At 37.6% G+C, this 20,744-nt stretch overlaps 2 protein-coding genes and 1 long non-coding RNA gene across 4 annotated transcripts in view; 1 reads left to right on the forward strand and 2 right to left on the reverse strand.

Annotated features, from left to right (window-relative positions):
- Window positions 1–2,379, reverse strand: part of shams (glucoside xylosyltransferase 1 shams) — a 9,630-nt gene extending 7,251 nt beyond the window's left edge. The window contains exon 1 of the mRNA XM_022834613.2: window positions 1,597–2,379. Within this exon, the coding sequence (XP_022690348.1) occupies window positions 1,597–1,784 (188 nt within the window). The 5' untranslated portion in view covers window positions 1,785–2,379. The remainder of the gene's footprint in view (window positions 1–1,596) is intronic.
- A 2,091-nt stretch (window positions 2,380–4,470) lies between these two features.
- On the forward strand, window positions 4,471–8,633 carry Trmt6 (tRNA methyltransferase 6 non-catalytic subunit). Of its 2 annotated transcripts, none has more exons than XM_022834607.2 (8): window positions 4,471–4,775; window positions 5,382–5,619; window positions 5,861–5,953; window positions 6,271–6,495; window positions 6,703–6,825; window positions 7,350–7,494; window positions 7,732–8,057; window positions 8,447–8,633. In XM_022834607.2, the coding sequence occupies exons 2-8, from the start codon at window positions 5,428–5,430 to the stop codon at window positions 8,555–8,557; spliced, it is 1,215 nt and encodes a 404-aa protein (XP_022690342.1). In that variant the 5' UTR covers window positions 4,471–4,775; window positions 5,382–5,427; the 3' UTR covers window positions 8,558–8,633. The 2 variants fall into 2 exon arrangements, with proteins under 2 accessions (XP_022690342.1, XP_022690343.1); XM_022834608.2 differs by having other exon boundaries at window positions 4,471–4,747.
- A 9,273-nt stretch (window positions 8,634–17,906) lies between these two features.
- Window positions 17,907–19,844, reverse strand: LOC147753364 (uncharacterized). The gene is made up of 2 exons (XR_015311431.1): window positions 19,769–19,844; window positions 17,907–18,694 (listed from the first exon to the last, which is right to left on the reverse strand). It is a non-coding gene; the product is annotated as an uncharacterized LOC147753364 (long non-coding RNA).
- Window positions 19,845–20,744: the final 900 nt, after the last annotated feature.

A 20,744-nucleotide genomic window follows, 5' to 3' on the forward strand; every position in this document is an offset into this window, starting at 1 on the left:
CATATACAATGGCCTGTGTTTGGGCGAGCCATTCAACGGTCGATCATATCGAACATCTGCTCCCGTAAGCATGTTTAATTGTGCGCGTGCTTCCTATAAAGAAAATTCTATGTTAATTTTACCTTGCCTAACTGTAGTCGTTGCTATGCTGCATTGTCAACAAGATGATTCACCCACTAACAACCGTATCTCACAGAGCAGCAGCTTTTTATAATAATTTTGCGTTTACTGTTATGCACAAAAGGTTATATAGGCTAATGAGAAATTTACGACGTCAAATACTATTTCTTAAATTGACTGGGAGTCAATTTTGATTTTAGGTCTGTATGAGTTTTAACAAATGTATGCATCGTTTACCAAATGCCTATGTATGCGAGTATATTGATACTGATCAAAACAACAAGTGTTTGACAACTTAATTTAGTTTATGTCCTTGTTAGCCTACCGTAAATTTGCTCGATTTTAAGCAATTAGGGATCAGAATGTCTGAACTGAAACATAGGAATCCAATTTCCCTGACTGAACGTTTTCATAATTACCTGAATTTTTGGTCATGAGACACGCATATCGCAATAGTTGTTTGTAATAATTCTACTACTTTTAGTAGATTGCTTTGTTTTAAAAGAGTTCTGTTTGTAAACATTATTAAATGTCTAAACATGAAAATAAATTACTAACACTCTCAGTAAAGATATTTATCGCCCTGCTTCTATATACACAGAATTGTTGTGCACTTGCGTTGAAACCTTCTAAGCTAGTATGCAGCAGTTCTTCAATAAATTTTAAGTTAAGAACTAAGTTAAGTGTAACCTGATGAACAACGACTGTAACCATCTAATTTTATATTAGTCCCCGCACTTTCGGTTCACGTGTGTTTATAACGCGATTCCGTTCTTCCTCGGGACAATTTTACCGTTGAACATTAAACACAGCAAAAATGTATTTTCGTATATACTACTTTACCGTTTATTATCTACCAAATAGAGTACGATGTCCTCTTTTTTAATGTAAATCGAAGTTGTTTATTAAGGATCAGATGCTAGTTGTAGATAGAAAATAGAAAGTTGTGCTTCGCTGCTGGCTATCCCAGTGATAAAGTTTATTAACCTATGCATCAAATCAGGTGTATCCCCTAATATATTAAGGAAAAACAACTTTTTTCCAATTTATGAAAGTAGAGATTATCAAACGTATATTCATTGATGACCTACAAGTATTTAATTTCCTGCAAATAAGATTGTTCAAATGGTTCTCGTATAGTTTCATATGTGGCTTGCTCCGATGCGTTGCTCATTAGCCCACCAACCAATTCCATATTTTATAGTGTTCAAAATGAGTCATTAAGCACGTTCCCCACAAGACTAGAAGCGAGCCATAAAGAAATTCGCAATTTTGTTTTAATATCATTGTTATCATGATAGTAAAAGAGGTATTCTGTGATCTCCTATTTTTGCACGATAAACTGGTAAATGACTGTAACAGTTTAATATATAACCTACGTAATATATATATGCAGTGGATGGTAGGTAAGCGCTTAAATAAAATATCTACAATAGGTGGATTACTTAAGCGGTTTGCCGGTCTGTTTTCACTTACCTCGCTTGGCGTTTGGTTTCGCCTATTTTGCTATTTGTTTGAAGCACCATAGCCAGCGCATAAGGCTTCCGATGAATCGCTGATACAACTGGGTCTTTGGGCGAATCTCGTTGCAAGTTCCAGCAAAGCGTTACGCCCGAAACGAATACTCCGGCTAGAACAAGTTTAAGAAGCCGGCGAGACGCCATGGCTATACTTGTGAAGGCTTAACTTACTGCGAAAGCCGTTATTATATCTCACATTCGCGTAGAGCCAGTCCAATTGAGCGACGTGCTTCGATAATCAAGTAATGGACATCCATATTGACAAAACGACCTCGTATCTTCTATTGTGCCTTCATATCTATTATATCGAAATGCTAAATCATTTCAAACAACGGAGCAACCATTACAGCTTTGTCTCACAAAAAAGTCCTCTTTTTATAGAAAGAAACCCTCATACATTTGTTGAGGCACGCAGCCGCCAACATTTATTGTATCTTTTGTCCTTCCAAATGTCATTTGTGTAAAATACTTCATCTGCTTGTCATCTTTGTAATCAACCGGTTTGTGAGCTTCGCGCGAAGTAATGTTCAAAGCGTACTAAGTATGGATTAGAAAATATTCCTAGCACTTGAGATAAAATATGGGGTAATATAGTAGGTCATAATATAATAACCATTGTACATTTCAATCACTATCAGATGTTGCATATAAACACATAAAACCTCCAGCGCTTCACGATAGTCCCAAGCCTACCGCTTTGGTCTTCAAAGCGGGACTGCTGGTAAACGGCGTTGTTTGTTTTTCAAGATGCGTGGCACCTAGAAGCACCAAATCGAGGTTCTGATACCTTTGTGGTACCAACTGGCCCTCGGATCCAGGCTGCCGTTTTGAGTCAAAGATGTTTTTACATAACATTTTCATGCTGAAAATTCACTATTCAGGGACTGAAAGAAGATTGAAGGTCATGTTGAAGGAGGGTAATTAATCCTCCAAGAAAGTCCTCATTGGGTGATTTATAATGTACAGGAATTTAAATACAGATTTCAGGTACAACATCTATGAAGCTTACTAACCGAGGTGGAAGCTTCATGTAAGCATATAAGAAAAACTTAACGTTCATAATGTAAAAATGTTCATAAAAAGGAATTAAATATTTAGCCCCATAATGAAAACCATTCTTAAATACTTCAGCGGAAAGCTTTTTTACGGGCCATACAGGTAAAGGTAAAAAAAACTGCGGCTAAAATCTGATTTGATGAAGACTTTAATTGTCACAGGTACTTTGAGTTTATTTTGGAATTTCAAGTGGTTTTGTGCGATTGGCACAGATTATTCTGTATCTTTGCGACGGAAAACGATAAGAATCTTTGCATTGTTAATGGCAGTTAAAACATACGTTTCAAGAAGGTTTAAAGAAATTTTTCACTGATGAGGTGATTTTTATCAAATTGTCGAGAGCAGAGCTAAACGGCTATGAATGGACGCACCAGCTGTAAAATCGCATGCTCTTCACTGTTTTCGCAAACGTCGTTACAAAATACATACATAGTAATAAATATGAAATTATCTATAATCATGCCCGCAGCAACCAATTTCTAAATCAAAGCCAAGTTTATATTGCAGCGTCATTTTTTTTGTTAGAATGCCTTTTCAATACTGCCAGTGTACTCTATCAGAGAAATATCCGATACTATCATACGTGACAAATATACTCGTAATACAAGCATGGGCTCGCTAGTAGTATTCAAACTTGATAAACCAAAGTTTGCTAAACAGTTTGTTAAACTGGAGCTGTTTGAAGTACCAGTGAGACAGCTAAAAAGTTGCAATGTATGTGGCTGTGAACGCAGTTTTCACATCATTCACATTCAAATATATAGAAACCTAGAGTTACTTATAAACCAGTCACATTAAGATCGTCGCGAAAATAATACTTATGTTCAGAATCTGCAAGAAGTCAACCATTTATTGTAACAAAACGAATAGCCAATTTAAGCTAGAGCAAGCAACAAAAATAACGTTTTTGGGCGAGGTATGTGAGATGAATTCTAGTTACGCTCGCTCGATGTTTAGCCCGCGCTGCAAACAGGATTACGACAAAGTGCTTTGCTTCCTAAAAAAAAGCTAACAACCTTATTCAACTGTAAATATAAGAAACAGTGACACTTCAAGAGACAGAGAGGCTTGAGGCGTGTATCTGTAAGTGTATGTTATTAAAACCAAACTGGGTCTACATTACAAACGTTATAATGATACACTAGCCCATGTGCTACTATCACTGACTGAAAACTGACGCGGAAAAGCACTGCATATACTCTGCGGTTCTACTAGTCTGAGTGCCAACAACATCAAATAATTGAACATCTATTGCATCACAAAACTGAAACTCCTAACGAGCGAACTGTTAAAGTTGCATCAGCTATTTGATAACAAAATAGGTTGCGCTCTTTTTACGTATTTTATGAACAATACCGTATAGTTAGGGAAGAATATATTTGATATTGAATTTGATGACTATGAAATATTAGCCAGCCAACATCCTCGTGCTTCACTCAATTGCATAGACGTGACCACCATTATTTTGCATCTATAAGCCGTATAAGTTCCGAAAATATTGTAACCTCAGTTGAGATTTTAAAAGCCTAAAAAATAGCATACCGCAAAATAAATCAGCTTATTTAGAGCTTCCACGCAAAAATCATCTACTGAAATTCATTATATACCAAAAGTTATGTTTCGGACATGATGGTTTTTTTAAACGTGGAGCATGCAAGTGACCTTACAGCTTCCTTATTTGGAGTGGCACGCGTCTTACTGAACGCCCGCGCGGCATTAGTCACAGCAGAGATCATCAACGCCTAAATACAAAAATATTGGCCCCGTGTAAACATTATGCCCGCGTTGTCGAAGTTGATTACTTTAGAAGGCAACTGTGCGGTCAATTCAGTTCTGCCATTCAGTCAATCAAAAGCCTTTATGTAACAGCAGCTGAAATATATTTGAAATTTTGAAATATCTGCGAGCTGTGTTTCTTTCTGTATGATTTATCTTCAACAGTTCGTGGTCCGTGATCAAGACAACTAAAGAGAGCTGAATTATTAGTATGTTAATAAAACATTTATCTACAAATTTATTGGTTTACAGCTATGCGACCCCTGCATAAATGTGTGAGTTATCTCCGTAGCATACTTCTCGGTAAGAATATGTTTGGAAACTTGCAGGTATCTTTTCTATTAACTTGTAACAGAAAGGCTGTTTTAAAGGGGTGTTGGGTGAAAAATTATTAGACTCTAAAATGCTTCGAAGACGTACACCGTATCAGTTTCATTTGATGTGTGTAAACGAATTTGGATTAGAAACAGATACCTTGAACTTGGCATACAAAGGAATCTGACGTTCATATAAGAGTAATATTTTCTAATAAAAATCCAGCTCATGTTTAAGACCTAGATGTTTCGGGATTATTGCCTTTTCGTGCCATTAATTGTTATTATTTACTTGCATGGTTGCTAAATTACTACGTGCATTTGTTCAGTATCGAAGCAGAACAGGATGGTAAATTAATGCTTCGACCTGTACTCCTAAGACTGCTAAAGTCATTTAAATGCAGTATCGATGGTGAAGTGGAAAATTAGAAATACATGTACATGGCACCTATTGCAGTTGTCATTTGTGTTTCTCGATAGCTTTGATGTATATATATTTTCTTTTGCAATATTTTTGGACTTAGGTTGATAGGTCCACAGAAAAACAAAGCAGTCGTAGCTAATGCAGCCGTTGTTTGAACTTGCAAAATTGTAGCTCTCATTCTAGAAATAGACGTCGTCATATAATATTCCATCTGCGAATGGAAGGGAAAATGGCTGAGCAGGATTCGAAGGGGGATGCCTGTGCGGCAACGGTGATGCGCGAGGGGGACTTTGTTATCCTGAAGACAGAGAAAACCGCCCGAATGGTCCAGCTTAGAGCCGAACATCCAGTATTTGTTGACAAACGGAAAATAGAATGTACTGACATTATCGGACGACCGTGGGAACAGGTAAATGGCAAAGAATTTTCTTGTGTAGTGTATTATTGCATACTTTCAATGTTTAACAAAACTGATGGAGGTACACAATTTCAGCTATTATTTCCAGCTACTTTAATACTATACTGGGCAGCTTTCGTCAGCGGAGATCATCTGTAACATTGATTAGCAGATAAGTTGGGAGAAAATAAATTCCAAATTAAGATCTTCTATTTATGTATTGTGTCGGTACTAAAATGCTTGCTTTTTGTAGGTATTCGCTATGAGCGGGGCTAAAGGTAAAACCAACCTAATTGTCGTCCCTCGTCAAGACTACGTTGAACATCTCTTTTCGGCAACAGGAAAGGTGTCCATACAGTTTTGTTGATTCGTTTCCTAATTCAAATATTTGTATCTTTTCTGATATTGTATTTCCCCGTGAAATGATTCAAAGGGATTTCACGTCTTACCGTGTAATAGATGGTGTAAGATGCGACGTTGTATGACACTGAAATTCAACAGTGGTTTATGAAAGTGTTTATATTCTCTGTAACCTCCCTATTCCGTGAACACACGTCTCTGGCCCAGTGCTATGCTAAGAATAGAACTCATTGCTATTTAAGCTGGGCAGACATATCTGCGGGGTAAGCTAGCTTCTAATGTCCATTTCCATTACATTTTTAGGTCTTTAGTGAAGGGCAAGGACAAGACAATCGAAGCATCTGCGATGAAAATCGGTCACAGAAACTGTCACGTGATAAGATTGAACAGTTTAAGAAGGACGGGGCCAGTTCTGTAGCGATAGTCCAATCACTGGTTGAAAACTCAGAGTCCTTTCAAGCTAAAACCGGCTATTCTCAGGAAAAATACCTTAAAAAGAAGCTCAAAAAATACGATTGCTACCTTCAGGTACTGCTACGTTTTTACCAATATTTGCGAATCATTGCAAATCTGAGAGGTACGACATTTGTATTAGGAATCTTAGGTGTCTAAATATTTGGCCCCTGTATTGCATTAGAAATGTGGCTATCTTATTTAAAATATGTTTTTTATTTAGCAGTCGTAATAGAACAAAGACATTTAACCTTACACTCTTTATTTTGGTTTTATTTGTAGACTTGCCGTCCAACTGTTCGCTCACTTGCCCACCTTTACTGGAATCAGTCCCCACTCAAAGTTGGAATGCTGCGTCCAGACAGTCTGGCAACGATGCTCGCTCATGCAAATATATTATCCTCGGTAAAATAACCTAATGCAACAGATAAAAAACATTACGCGTTCTGCTTTCCATTCTGTGCTGCAGTGTTTTAGTTTCGAACTAATTTTACCTCGCTTTTTTACGCCTTTATATTTTAATGCTATATGTGTTAAGCTGAAAAACGGCAATGACGGGTTTCAGATGTGTATAGATAAGCTATAGCTTACACTGGAACGTTCTGTTATGAATGATTGAGTCTCTCCAGTGCGTATCATATGGCTTCCATAAAAGCCGAATTTACCTTTAGACTTCATAGAAATACGTGCATCGGTATGGCATGAAGCCAGCACTAATGGCATCCTAATTCTAATCTCAAAAAGACATTGAATCGACTTGATTTTTTATCTGTAGATCTATCAATAGAGTTTGTTACAAGGAACGTACGAAATAAATTTTTTATATGTTGTCAGTTACAGTACTGCATCGCAGCATGGCATGCATTTATTTCCTTAGGTTCTAACCCTTTACTTCTTATTTGGACTTACCTTGAAATTTCGGCAAACAGGGTAAATACGTCGTAATGGATTCTTACTTGGGTCTCCTAACGGCGGCAGTCCTTGAGCGATGTCCGCAAAATCAAGTGATTCAAGTTCTTGATTACCAAGGATACCAAAGCTCAACGCGACAGGCTGTGCAAGCACTCGGTTTAGGTAGGTTGCCATAATAGGGACGAACAAAAGCGTTAAACGAGTACATTTTGTACCATAATCTACAAGGAACACCCTGTATATTTTATATCGTAGTTGTCAATATCTGCCATATAGAAAAGGCAAACACCCTGAAGTAGGTCTGTGCCGCCAACGAAACATTCACTCTGACAGATTTGTTTCAGAAAATAACTTGGCTCGTACCTTACTAGCATTATGTTATGATGCATTACGTGATAGGAACGGAACGTCTTTTATGTGTCGATTATTATCTTGTCGAACGTATGGCTCGTGGTGAGGTGCTCCGAGATGACTGCCCTGAGGATCCCTCAAAAGTACGAAAAGTTGCTCGTTTCGAGAAGAATATGGCTGCTTTGAGAATTCTACACGCCAGACATGTGGACGGGTTGCTTCTCAATTGTCGGGGTGAAATTTTAGAGTCAACTGTCTTGTTATTACAGTTTTTAAAGCTCTCTCGGCCCTTTGTTATTTTCTCACCATACCTCGAGGAGCTAGCGCGATTATACGACACTTTAAAATCGACCAACTGCACTGCGATGCTTAAGGTTAGTATTGATCTATTGTTAAGTGTGCTCAGAAGTATATCATATGAAAACAAAAGAATCTTATGCACCTAAACGGCCGAAGCTATTAGTATGATATTCCATGTATAATATCCTGAGTAAACATTATTTGATTAAAACACTGTTCGTTATACACATTTTTAAATGACTCAAAGAAAATTAATGTTGTTCTATGAATTTTATTGGCTTTGTGCAAAGACGTTCAACAACAGACGTATCGTATGTTCTAGATTTACCTTGTGAACGAAATTCTGTAAAGAGTTCCCAATCAATTATTATAATAATTGTACTATCAAGTTACCATGGTGCAGAAGCAGGATCTCTTGAACTTTGACGTCTATACATATAACGCTAAAGGATTTTCGTTACAGATATCGGAGAGCTGGATTCGAGGTTACCAAATTCTCGAAAATCGGACACATCCTGAGATTAATATGCAAGGCGCTTCAGGTTATGTGCTGACAGGGATAAAGTGCGAATGATACTCAATAACACCTGGTAATAAAGATATTATGTTTGTATACAAATAATAAATTACGGTTGATCTATATATCTATAGCGACGAGTTTTTTGGGTTTTTAAGTATTATATTTATAATCGATCACGAAAATGAGGCTGTGCGCAGTATCCGTTAAGACTTCCTTTATGTCACACGAACAAATGAAGTAATTAGGTGCGACGTCTTTGAAATATTCAAATCTATCGTGTAGTATTCTCTATGAACTTTTAATATTTGAATTTTTATTGCTATAAGAATGAATATTAGTGTATGCTGCTCAAAAAATCCTGGAATCCAAGAAAAGCTATCAAAGTCCAAATTTTGAAAACTTTGTATGGCATTTATATTATAATGATTACATAAAGAATATACTGGTGAAATATACATTCACTTAGGTGCAATGAGCGCGTTATATTTGTTAAGTGATATATATTGCGTTGTAGTGCTTCCGCATATTCAACAACAAAACCTTTAAACTTAAGATCACCGTCAAAAATAGCACCTAGGATTCTGTATAAGGCTTTCGTTCAAGATGGCATAAGATGTTGCCTGAAATGACTCCCAAAGCCCTGCTAGCGGGACGATTCGTTAATTTAATTAGTCTAAGCACTAGGTGTCAACTCTATACCTGCAGAAAAGTATCCTTTAAAATTTGCCGAATTTTTCTAGTAATACGCTCTTACATCTGATAACTATCGTTTTTTTTAACGCTTTTCAGCCAGTAAATTTTGATCTGTTAGCATTTATGTACACTTAATTAGCTTTACGGCATCACAACAATAGATATAGTCATGCAGAGACAAGGTATCCAGATGATGTGTCTTATATGTAAAAAATTACCAGAAAAGGACTTGAGCTAAAGTCCTTAGCATTAGGCAGGTGGGTTCTTCATTTTTGCCGGATAGATGCTAACATCTGACTAACAAAGATTAGAATAACCATTTAAATTCGTGCTTTTTAATTGCCTCTTCGTACGTTCGCTCGTGCGTCTTTCATTTATTAAAAGCTCAGTGTCAAAGGCACTAGTCCTAGGTATGTTTTGTAAGTTTATGTACAGCGTTAAATTTATCGAAGATTAAACCGACTAATGAATTGTTGCAAAATCCTGTATCGATATCTAGTTCTGTGTAAAAACAAGTATGGGCCCCGGTAAGGGCGAAGAAATATGGAAAAATGATCCACCCTGTATCTATATTAATACCGAACTACAAGTGCTTAGCTTTCAATTACTTTACACAACGATATACCGCGACAGTAATTTACAGCGCAAAGTAGCCACTATTATTATTATTCACCTGCAAAACTAATTATAGTACAACCCAAAAACAAATTATTTGTCAAAAACGTGAACACAGGTCATTGTTAGTAATAAGAACTTACTATACTACGATTGCCACAGAGCTACGCGACTACTATAATATACTCTGTTAAATAAATAAATTATCGAATTAACACATGTTCACTGGGTAACCTCAGAGACTTGCTATTACTGAAACATACTAAATTTAAAATATATCATTACAATTCACGAGTTTGTCATATTTCAATCATTGGTACCCGACAAACTTTTTTGGTACTTAGTAGTAATTAAAAGATTTCCGTTATTTAACCTCCAATGGCGTTGTAAGGTTCCGTGAACATTGTGTTGCTGTCCTAATAGTCCGAGAAAAAATTAGTGTGGTAAAGGAAGCCTCTGTTTTTAGCACTCCTACTCTTCGACTAACCGTTACTTTGTTTTACCCATATCGTTAGAGTTACGTGCGCAGTTGATCTTTTGGCGCGTCAAAGAAGAGTTTTCGGAGTTACCGACCTTTCCGAACGCGTACAAGTACACGGATATCTAGAATAGCGAATTCGTTCGCCATCTTGTTAGTAATGTTCTCGCGCCCATTGGGCTGTAATATTAGTCGTGCTTGCGTTTTCATTGTGAGTGGTGATCCATCGGTGGTAGGCCTATAAGGTACATCTCATCTGTTGGATATCGAGGACAACATATTTTCTTACATTGAACTATAAGAATATTGATACCGAAGGACGACATCATATAAGTGAATTTGGTGACGTGAATCGTGACGATCAGGCCTTATTTGAAAGATCGAAAAGACCAGAAGTACTGATGACAAATTTTTTTTTCAGAATCCAATACACGGGTAACGGACACCAATTTATCTAATCAGCAGTTGTCACTGAAGGCTGTGTTTCCTTCGAAATCATCTCAGGCATTAGAAGCTTCATATCTATTCAAAACGCTGTCTCTCCTAAGTGAGTCCCCTCCAGTAAAAACACTATCGCCGGTTAGAACGCAGTCTTCTCGTAAGGCTCTGTTAAATCTTCACCATTTTCCACCAGAAATTTATCTCGTTTCAAAAAGTCAGTTTTCCCAAAGAGACTGGATCCCTTAAAACGGCGCATCTCTTCACAAAGGCCAAATTCCCCAGAAACGTCGGAGCCCCCTCAACGGTCTGATTGTCCAAATAAACCGAGTGCCGAAAATAAGGTTTCTCCTAGAATAAACTTTTTTCTTCGATGGCGGTATTTAAAAAGAAAGCGAGTAAAAAAACCGGTACTCACGCCGCTACCAGAAGCCTCAAAAAAAGCTTATTCCAGTCCAGATGAATATTTAATTCCAGTTGATGCCGAAATAACAATCAGTTCTTTCCCATCGGTCTCATCGGCGCCGCCAGTATGGGCAACACTGCCCTACTTAATATATCAAATGGAGATGCAAATGGCTCATCGGGAGGAAGGTTACGTTGAAGGTAATTCCTATATAGATGTCTGCCTCGCACAATCGGTCGATTGTAAAGTGCCTACTATAACGGCGCCCTCTCCACCAAGCAACGACTCCCCATCGTTCGAGGAGCAGCCACCACCTGGTCTGGTAAGACATCCGGATTATGTAAAACGACGATCTCCTTCAAAATGTTCATCTTCTACAAAAACCCTTTCTTCAAGGATTAGCTCAGCGCCTATAAATGAAATTAAGAGTCTTCATATCACTGCTGATGACTCCACTTGGTTAGATAAAAGGTTGGAGGTTCCGCGAGCATTTGTCGTTATGACACCACCGCCTGGGTTGACGTTGCATTCGAACTCTACAAGGAAACCGCCTCTTCCAAGGAGACCACGCTTCCCTCAAAATCCAGAATCGAAAGCGGAACGCCGTGCACGTCAAAGGGCACAAGACGTCGCTGACGGCTACTTTTGGCCAGAAGACAGTCGACCAACAATAGAAATTCCTCCTCCATCACCCGGTCCGTCGACCTCGCTAAATTCCACCAAACGGCACAACTCATCAAACGATTCTGATAACTGGTCGTCATCAGTAGATTCACAATCGTCATCTGCTGATTCTCCCATAACGCCCCGTTTACAACTACAATTAAACATTACACAAATGGAAGATTTATCTATGAAGGGAAACCTTGACCAGGAACAGAAGTCTTTACTATTCGCCCATAGCTCCTCAGTGATTCAGACCTCGACTGAACGTGAGCCAAAATACATGATGGTGCGACATAGCCTGTATGAGTACATCGATGGGAAAGCCAACCGTATCGAATGGCAAAGTGTATTGACTCGCTACGCTGAAAAAAGGTGTCGTATTGTAGTGCCTATTCTACAATCGACCGGTTTCTATGTAGTCGGATACGAAACACAAAAAAACCGCTTAAAAATAGAAGGCTTCTGGCATCGAGATCGTTTTCACATGGATTATGGAGAGGTTTTATCTGTAACACGTAATCATTTATATGCGATCGACTCTGCACGAGGTGTACGAAGTTTAACAGAGCAAGGTGGACGGCGTTTAATGGAGCTCATCTGGGAGAAAATTCCTGATGAGTTTGACGAAGTTTTCAATGTAACGCAAAATGACAACTTTCGCTTTTTCGTCTACGGGAAGATCGGTGGACAAAACACAATAAAGTTTATTGACAATGGTCCCCCCTTACTGATGCAGAACGCGTCGCGGTTGGACGAATGTCTCGATATTGTCCATATACCTTTTACCAAGACTATTTATTTAGTGTGGCGCGGTTATATTGAGGTAAGGAAAATTGAAATGGTGGAAACTTTCGTCGATTCTCCTCATAATGTTCGTTTTCTCCCTAGGCGGACGCAGATCGAAAAAGTGCTGCACCCATTTAGTGATTCGCGCGGTCTCGTAGTCTATGTTAGAAATACGTGGTCAAACAAAGAGTCAATTATTAGCTACAATTTTTGGACGTCTCGTTGGAAAATACTGGTTAATCTCGACGTGGCACAGCGTGATTATGTTGAGAACATAAGTATTGACCTGGAGGAAGAATATGAACGACCAAATAATGGACAGAATGTAATAGGGTAATTTACCGCTTATCAGGACCAGTTCATCGTGTATAGAATAGAGATTCTCTACTCCAGATCTTCATTCTGTGATCGCAGCGATTACACTGTTATTTAATTACTTTTTCTTTTTTATTTTGCACAATTGTTCGTTTGCAATTTTGCAGTAATTTCTATTACTGCAGCCCATCCGCGTTTTTTCAGATACAAATAATTGGACTTGCGGTGCGTTATAAATCGAAAAATATCTCCTTTAAGCTAAGGTAAAAGGAAGGCCTTATATTGAAATGTGTCTACCCGCCGATAACTTTGATCTTTTGGAAAATCGTTATAGTTTTTGAAATTAAGAGCTATGCATCGCTGGAAGTGAATTCATCAGCTCCATGTGCCCTTTATCGCATGGATTATTTAGACTTACCTGGCCGCGTCGCCTAAAATGTCTTACCACAAGTGTATGCTGTATATGAGTATAAGGACTATTTCTGCTTATCATACTCGCAGAGTTCTATATACAGGTTTATATATGTATCACATACGGATGCGCCAGTTGTTTGTCCATAATCGTGTGGGCAATAAATGTATCTCTTCACCTTGCTTTTTTTAAGTAAACCGTTTTTACCTTTATTATAGTTTCTTCTGAGTGAAACTTTTAAAGATGTCGATGTATCTCGATACAGGAAAAGCACAAATGGGAAATTATGTGTAACATAAGCAGTAAGGTGAAAGAGAAAAAAACTCTTTCTGTATAATAAGCAACTGCAAACAATGACACAAAGCTTGAGTCTATTAATCTAGTAAGTGAAATTACGCGTGTATAAGACATTCTAAATCATAAATATAAAATAACAATATACTTGAAATAATAATTGAAAATGTAACAAACTGTATTTGTTGAGATCAGTCATAGAGTATTTTTTTTGTAACATGAAGTAGTATCGTTACAATATGGCTATCATGAACGATGAGGTATGTTCACTTAAAATCAACCATAATAAATGTATGCTTATAATCTCAAAGAAGATCCGTCTCTCCTTTGTGTGACTACTATAAGGACTGTACCAATCAATTAATTTCGTCTGCGTAATTGAAACGCTATCTACCAGAACATCAAAACGTTTCCTACACAAAGCTTAAGCAGAGCGGAAAGCTGTGAAACGGAACCGTCCGGAAGACATCGATGAATGTGTAATGTAACTACAAATTACCGATTTAAAAAAACACTATGCATTATATCTAAGCATTTATAAAGCACTGCTCTAAATGAACAAAGCCACCATAAACCAATAAATAATCAAAAATTTATTGTATACATTTAAGAATAAACTGAAATGTAAAGCACAAAAGCAATTCAGGCATAAAAAATAGCTGTCTCACAATTCTTTACACACACGTTGTGTGGTATGTGTCATTTGCGAAACTTAAAGCAGTGACCCCTGCTACTTTAATTCAGGGGTTGGCTATTCAAGTCATTGCGTGTTTTAAGTGTAGGTACTGCATTTCTGTGACCATATTACTGTTTTAAAACAAAACATTTATTCCAGCATTAAATTATTATTAAATGTCTATGTTTTATATATTGCTAGTTATTATGGATACAGCCTTTTGTTCGAACGAAATTTGAAAGCTCGAACGAGTTTTTTAATCCTATTCACCTGCAAAGCCTCAGCTAACAAGGGGCGAAGGCATATGGGTGTGGCAGTGAAACCAATGGGGAGAGAAAGAGTGGAAGAAAACCTACCTCATTGGGATGGCAGCCTGACATCTAAGCAGGTGGCTGGGCTTAACTTAGTCTGTATAGTGGACTGATTAGCATGCTGTTGATTCTCATCTTCAAGAAAATCTAACTTTAAGGTGTTCTTATTAGTCAACCTAGTCATCATGAAGCTACGGCAAATCTGGGTCGTACTGTGGTCCATTTTATTTCTCCTGTTACGTGTGCAAAAAATTGAGATTATGATACCGTTAGTTATTGGGACTATTCATGTTCCGAACATTGGTCAATCGGTTCCATGTTATTATTTTTGTAGGCATGACTTTCTTTACACAATTTCTCGAACTTTTTGGCTACGGGTATGGATGCTTCGACTCTGTAAAGAAAGCCACCAGTAGACCTCTCTACGCTAAAATTCTACCGATTGTCATTCTCGATGGTTTAAGTAGCCCAAAATAAGCTCAAAAGAACAAGAACTTGCCAAAAGACAAACTCCGATATGGAAATTTCCGATGCAGACGCAGATGTTCGTACATTGGACTAGTACGACCCATCTTGTTATCTAGAAACACATATAGAAATTGTTTGGGGGTGAGAATTGGCGGCCAAGCTCGAGTGAACATCGGCTGACTGTAGGACTTTCCAAATGTGAATCCAGATGTTGGTCGCCAGCTCCATAACGACGTTGTGTCATCCCAACGTCGAAAATGAACTCTGTTCATTAACTTTATTCAGCAGAGACCAGGTCCGACATCGTCATTGTCAATATCTTTGAACACAAGACCCGAACTGAACCGTGAATTCTAGAAAAACCTTTCGATGAGTATGATTAGCTATCGTGCTCCAAAACTCATTCATCAAGGCTCATTGGAACTGATGCAAAATGTGTCTGCTAAACCTGTGTCCTTAATGCAATATTTTAATCCAGTCCGGGGCATGTTACTAAACAGACACCAGCAAATTATAAAAGGAACAGGATTCATTCGTACCCCAGATTAATTGGATAAATATGCAGTCAGATTGCCATCAACAAAATTATTTCAGTCTTTCTGGCAGCCCAAACACGGAATATGGAAGAGATCGTTTGGTCAGACCAACCACCCACCCCGACTCCACTACTAACTCTATGAATTCTGGAAAAATATCCGTGACATGATACCGAATTGGAAATCAATCGCAGAAGCTCTTTAATGATAACACACCACAGAGCTAGTGACGACGTGCATTGACAGGCGAAAATATCCTACAAAATTTAGATTTTGCTGAGTTATTAACAAATGTGGTCAAATACATATTGCATAATGTTTAAAACTGTCTTGTTTGTTACGGGGACATGCTGGAAATGTTTTTATTTTTATCCGAAGGTTCACAAACGTCGATTTTAGCTCTGGATCTAATTTATTTCTCGTACTCACTATTTCTTTGTGACAACGATTGATTACATGTATTTTATGAAAAACCACATTAAGTTTTCTTGTGGTTAATTAGAGATGGTGAAGAGGACAGCTCAAATGAGAGTCGTTAAATAGTGAAAAATTTTCTCCGATAGGCTTAATTAATCACAGGTGGCCTTGCATTAACCTTTTGCATCAAGATAAATCACTCTAATCCAAATGTTTTGGAGAACACAGCCTCTCCGCCTAAAGGTAGAAATAACTATGCACCTATTGAACTTAGGGGAATCTCTTCAACTTTCGTTAAAGGAAAACCTTTCGTTTCCCTATTTATTTAACATGTTAATTGTGCCGGGTCCAATATGCTTGTTGATATGATGTTCAGCTTCCCGCGTCATGATTCTGGAACTAGTTATTGTATATAGCTAATAACAAGTATGTCTTTTATCAATATACTAATACAACTCTGTGTCTCTTTGTTTATTTGTCCAACCCACATCGATTTCATTCTTTAATTTTTGCCAGATCGGTAAATCTATTCTAGTGCGTAATGTTGATTAGCAATTTCTTATTTTTTTACGATTTTTGTATTTTTAGGTTTTTTTTTGCGAACATTTTTTACACATATCCATAACAAAATTATTGGCATTTAAGTACGCGATATTATGGTGGGGTTTTTTCCGAAAAATGTTCCCTACTGACAAAACAAGCTCCGAATGCTTACATGGAAATCTATGTAGGGTAGCGGGGAGGAGGTCGTTTTTGATACCAACGGAAAGCTATCACCGAGATAAATTAAAATGCAATAAATTTTGGGGTACCCAGATATCAGTTTTTAGATCAAAAACGCTTTTCGCAGGACGAAAATCTCACATGAAGTTTTACTTAAGCACGATTTCCTTGATGCCAGTCGACAGATTTCGACGAATTTGATAAAATTGCAGTACACGTCTTTGTACCTAAAATTGATGTTTTGGCGCGCAAGTGGTCAAAAAACCATTGAGAGGTTTGTCTCCCCCGTTTCAAAGAAAGAAAGTTGTAGGAGGTGGTACGACGAATATCTCAGTCAACATTTTTTTCGAAAATATTCTTTAAAAAATTTACTACGAGAAATACAAAAATATCAAAAACATTTTCCTTTACGCAAAGTATTACCTTGTTCACGCTAATTCTTCATACCAATTGATAGGTCCCATCGGGCTAAGTAAAAATAGGATATGTATTTTTATAGCTTAAATAAATATTTCGGCATAAAGAGGCCCAAACATAGAATTTAATAGTTTTTTTTTCCGTTTAGATGATACTGGGATAAATGTTTTAATTCTTTAGCTTCAGTGACGTCCCAGGAACAATAGGTTAGCCGACTGTATCATTGGCAACATCTATTAAACGTCTGCCCAAGGCCGGCTACGTACGTCCTTCAAAGGCTGGCCGATGGCCGGCCCTAAAAAAGCATCTTAATCACATTGTAGAGGTCTATTCAAAGCTATAATATGAGAGAGATCCAACTTCGGTGTTGGCTAAGCTCCCTGGTAAACCATTTTTAACAGGCTGGCTACAGAATTTCAAAAGGCTTACGTGTTAGGTGAGACAGGTAAAATTACCATAGAATGTGGTTGGTGTGACTTAACGTTTACGCTATGGTGGACGTTGTATCAAAAAATCAAATTAATAGTAAATGTTAGATTGGGTGTAACATCAACAAATCAAATAAATCAATCAGAAAATAGACTCGGGATGAAGCCCTCGAATCCGTATACTAACTAATAACTTTATAAACGAACTTTTCACATAGACTTCCACTGTAACCTCTTTGTCTTCTTTAAGTAAGAACCGATAGCACCGACCCATCTTAGCCCATTTCAGAAGAGAACACAATTAACAGAACAGAACAAAAATAGTGGAATTAAAATTTCATTTTTTTATTTCAATTAAAAAGCATCCATTGTTACAATGTGAATACATATTTCTGGACAAGTTTCAAATATATCCTGCAAATGCTTTATAATAATATACTTAATCGACGTAAGATGATTAAAGTAACGCTTAGCGGCAGTACTGGACGTAAAATTTAAAACACTTAATTGATTTCAGATATATAGCTATAAAAATCCTGCTAAAAAATAACGACTCCCTGACTTCGGTAACTACTACTGCGTCTGAACTAACTGAGCTAGCGCCGCACAGAACTTCATTTCATGGAGGATGATCATTCATTTGAATGTTAAATTGATTCTTGTAATGGACACAAACGCAACTTGGGCAATTTCTTTTCGATATGACAGGAAAAATTCCAGCCTCCATATGACCAAACGAATACCGGTTCGTAGTATTTTATGAGCTCAGAAATGGCAGAACTAAATAAACGGCCGAGAAACACAATTATTGAGGGCCACTACATAACACCGTTTCAATTACCCTGTAGGCGAATGACAGAATCGGCAGCAAACACTATGCTGTGTTATACGACGGTGAGTATAACAAAAGCTGTTGCGCTAAACCCTTCACTGATGAAGTAGATCAGGGTTTATCTTAATAAACGGGTCTGGTCTAGCCGGCACCTACGACCCACTTGTCGTCCTGACGATGTGGCTGGGTCCATTATAGCAATTGCCAATGGCCTTCAAGTTCCGCAAATCTCTGATAAGCTTGACAATGGCAATAATGTTCACAATTAACAATAGTGATCCTAATAACAGGAAAGAACACTAACGTTAAGGGTCAAATCAGGACAAAATGTATAACAATACTCACGACGGACTAGTTAGCTATTATATTTGAATAACATAAGGTAAGATTACTATAATTACATAATAGAGGAAAGGGGCACTCGACTTTATTTTGGTAAGATTTTAAAAATTGTAAGTGAACTCAACAATTAGGCCCAACTTAATGAGCCTGGTGGTGGAGCTCAACTACTCCAGTGTAGTTCAGCTTTGCCTTTAAACAAAACAAAAATTGGAGCATTTTGGTGCTATTACCTTCAACATAGTGTTGTAGAAGACAATGCGTTTGATAACTTCCCAGCAACATATTATTCGTTCTAATATCTAGTAATGTTGGTATAAATAAAATAACATTTCGTAGCACCCCCTATGAAGTCCGTGACAATGCCAGTTTGCCTCGGGTTAATAAACAGTAGAAATTCGTACAGCTAGCTACAAAAGGTTAAAATTGCTCTGCTGCTATTGTTTGTAATCGTGCGAGCTCGGTCACAACGACGAAAAGGCATATTTTACTATGTTGTCTATACGTCAGGTTTGGTTAGTGCCCCAAGTTGTGTTTTCATTAGAGCACTCTTGTATCAATTGTGATTCTGTAAGTTTGCTTGATCATTGTTACCAGTGTGAGACTGTGCTTCAGTGAAAAGTATTCTGCGAGTAGTTTAGAACTGCAATTGACTTACATTGACGTTAGCCAGTCGTGGAGGATTTTCAAGGTGTACGCACAACATCTATGAATTGAAGTATATTATTTTGTATCTTGTACGTTGTGTAGATTAGCTTTGCTTAGATAAAAATATCGTAGAAGCAATGCCGTCAGTTGTATTAAGTACATGTATTCCCAAATAATATTTTTACTAGGTGAAAGATATATTATAAGCAAAAACAGCTAAGCGAAGTCTACAATGGGCATTACGCAGAGTTTATGTACCCCTTCTTTTTTGTATTTTTAGTTGAATTCAAGTTGTAATTATATCTGAAGATGAGTAATATATATACTCGAGTATTTAATCTAACAAATTTTTACTAATTCTTCTAACCTAACTGTTGCAACGTCCTCTTCTCTTATCTGCGTGCATGTAAGATGATTTCTCTTTCGCGCCTGGGACTTCGAGGTCTGCAGAATTCACCCGATCTTTTAGCCGTTGGCCTTCTCATCGTTTACGCATTTGTAGCAATCTACGTGACATATCTCACCATTACAGCTCATCAAGTGATTACGGATGAACGAGCGTAAACACCGCCAATGAAACATGACTTAATCAATTTAAATTACGACGTGATCACGTAACTGTACGAACTTGAAACACACATCAAATTTATTTTGCGTCCGTCAGTATAACTGTAGTAGCGACCTATGCCGTGAACCCCCTAAATAAATAGTTACATTTTTTTGGTTAGTCAGGTTAACAAACAGCTATTCTCATCTGATAATGCTCAAACACCAAAAGCTCCAAACACGCATCTATCGTGGTAGATTGCGTACTCTACAACTGTAAAAAGAACGTTTCTTAGTTGTATAATGATGAATCCCAACAACAAAGCCGTCTACTTTTGGCCCAATTAATCGCTCACAATGTCATCACCTAGTTAATTCAGAAAATTCGAACCTAAATTACAATGAAATCGCTTCATACGATCGAGCTCTGTTAGTTCGAAATCACCAACGAAAATGATAGAGCTAGAAACGAATGTAACTCGGAAATCCCACGTGAGAGAAAAGAGATTTAGCGGAGCATTCCGTAAATGTATGAAACTATGATTACGTGTAGGAAAAAATTGAATATACATGCTTCTCACTTTGGATTACACTTTGGAGCTGTTTGTCATAGCTGTCATACGCTCATCCAGCATTCTTGGTTCAACACAAAAACCAGTTCATAGAACAAAACGACAAACTCATCATGACGCAGGTCGGAGGTTTGTTTCTGCTATATAAGCAAAGATCTGGTAAAGTCCAATGTTTTTGTGTCGGAAATACCGCACGCGCAATTTCAGGCTTTAATTAGCTGAAGT

Source organism: Varroa jacobsoni, unplaced genomic scaffold (genome assembly GCF_002532875.2).
Source record: "Varroa jacobsoni isolate VJ856 unplaced genomic scaffold, vjacob_1.0 scaffold_538, whole genome shotgun sequence".
In the NCBI taxonomy this organism is placed as follows: Eukaryota; Metazoa; Arthropoda; class Arachnida; order Mesostigmata; family Varroidae; genus Varroa; species Varroa jacobsoni.

What these genes read in the sequence shown, in the direction of transcription:
- Trmt6 (XM_022834607.2), top strand. Translation starts at nt 5,428, where the DNA reads ATGGAAGGGAAAATGGCTGAGCAGGATTCGAAGGGGGATGCCTGTGCG. An exon ending in TCTTTTCGGCAACAGGAAAG is followed by an intron (nt 5,954 to 6,270) that starts GTGTCCATACAG and finishes TTACATTTTTAG; the next exon opens with GTCTTTAGTGAAGGGCAAGG. An exon ending in ATGCAAATATATTATCCTCG is followed by an intron (nt 6,826 to 7,349) that starts GTAAAATAACCT and finishes TTCGGCAAACAG; the next exon opens with GGTAAATACGTCGTAATGGA.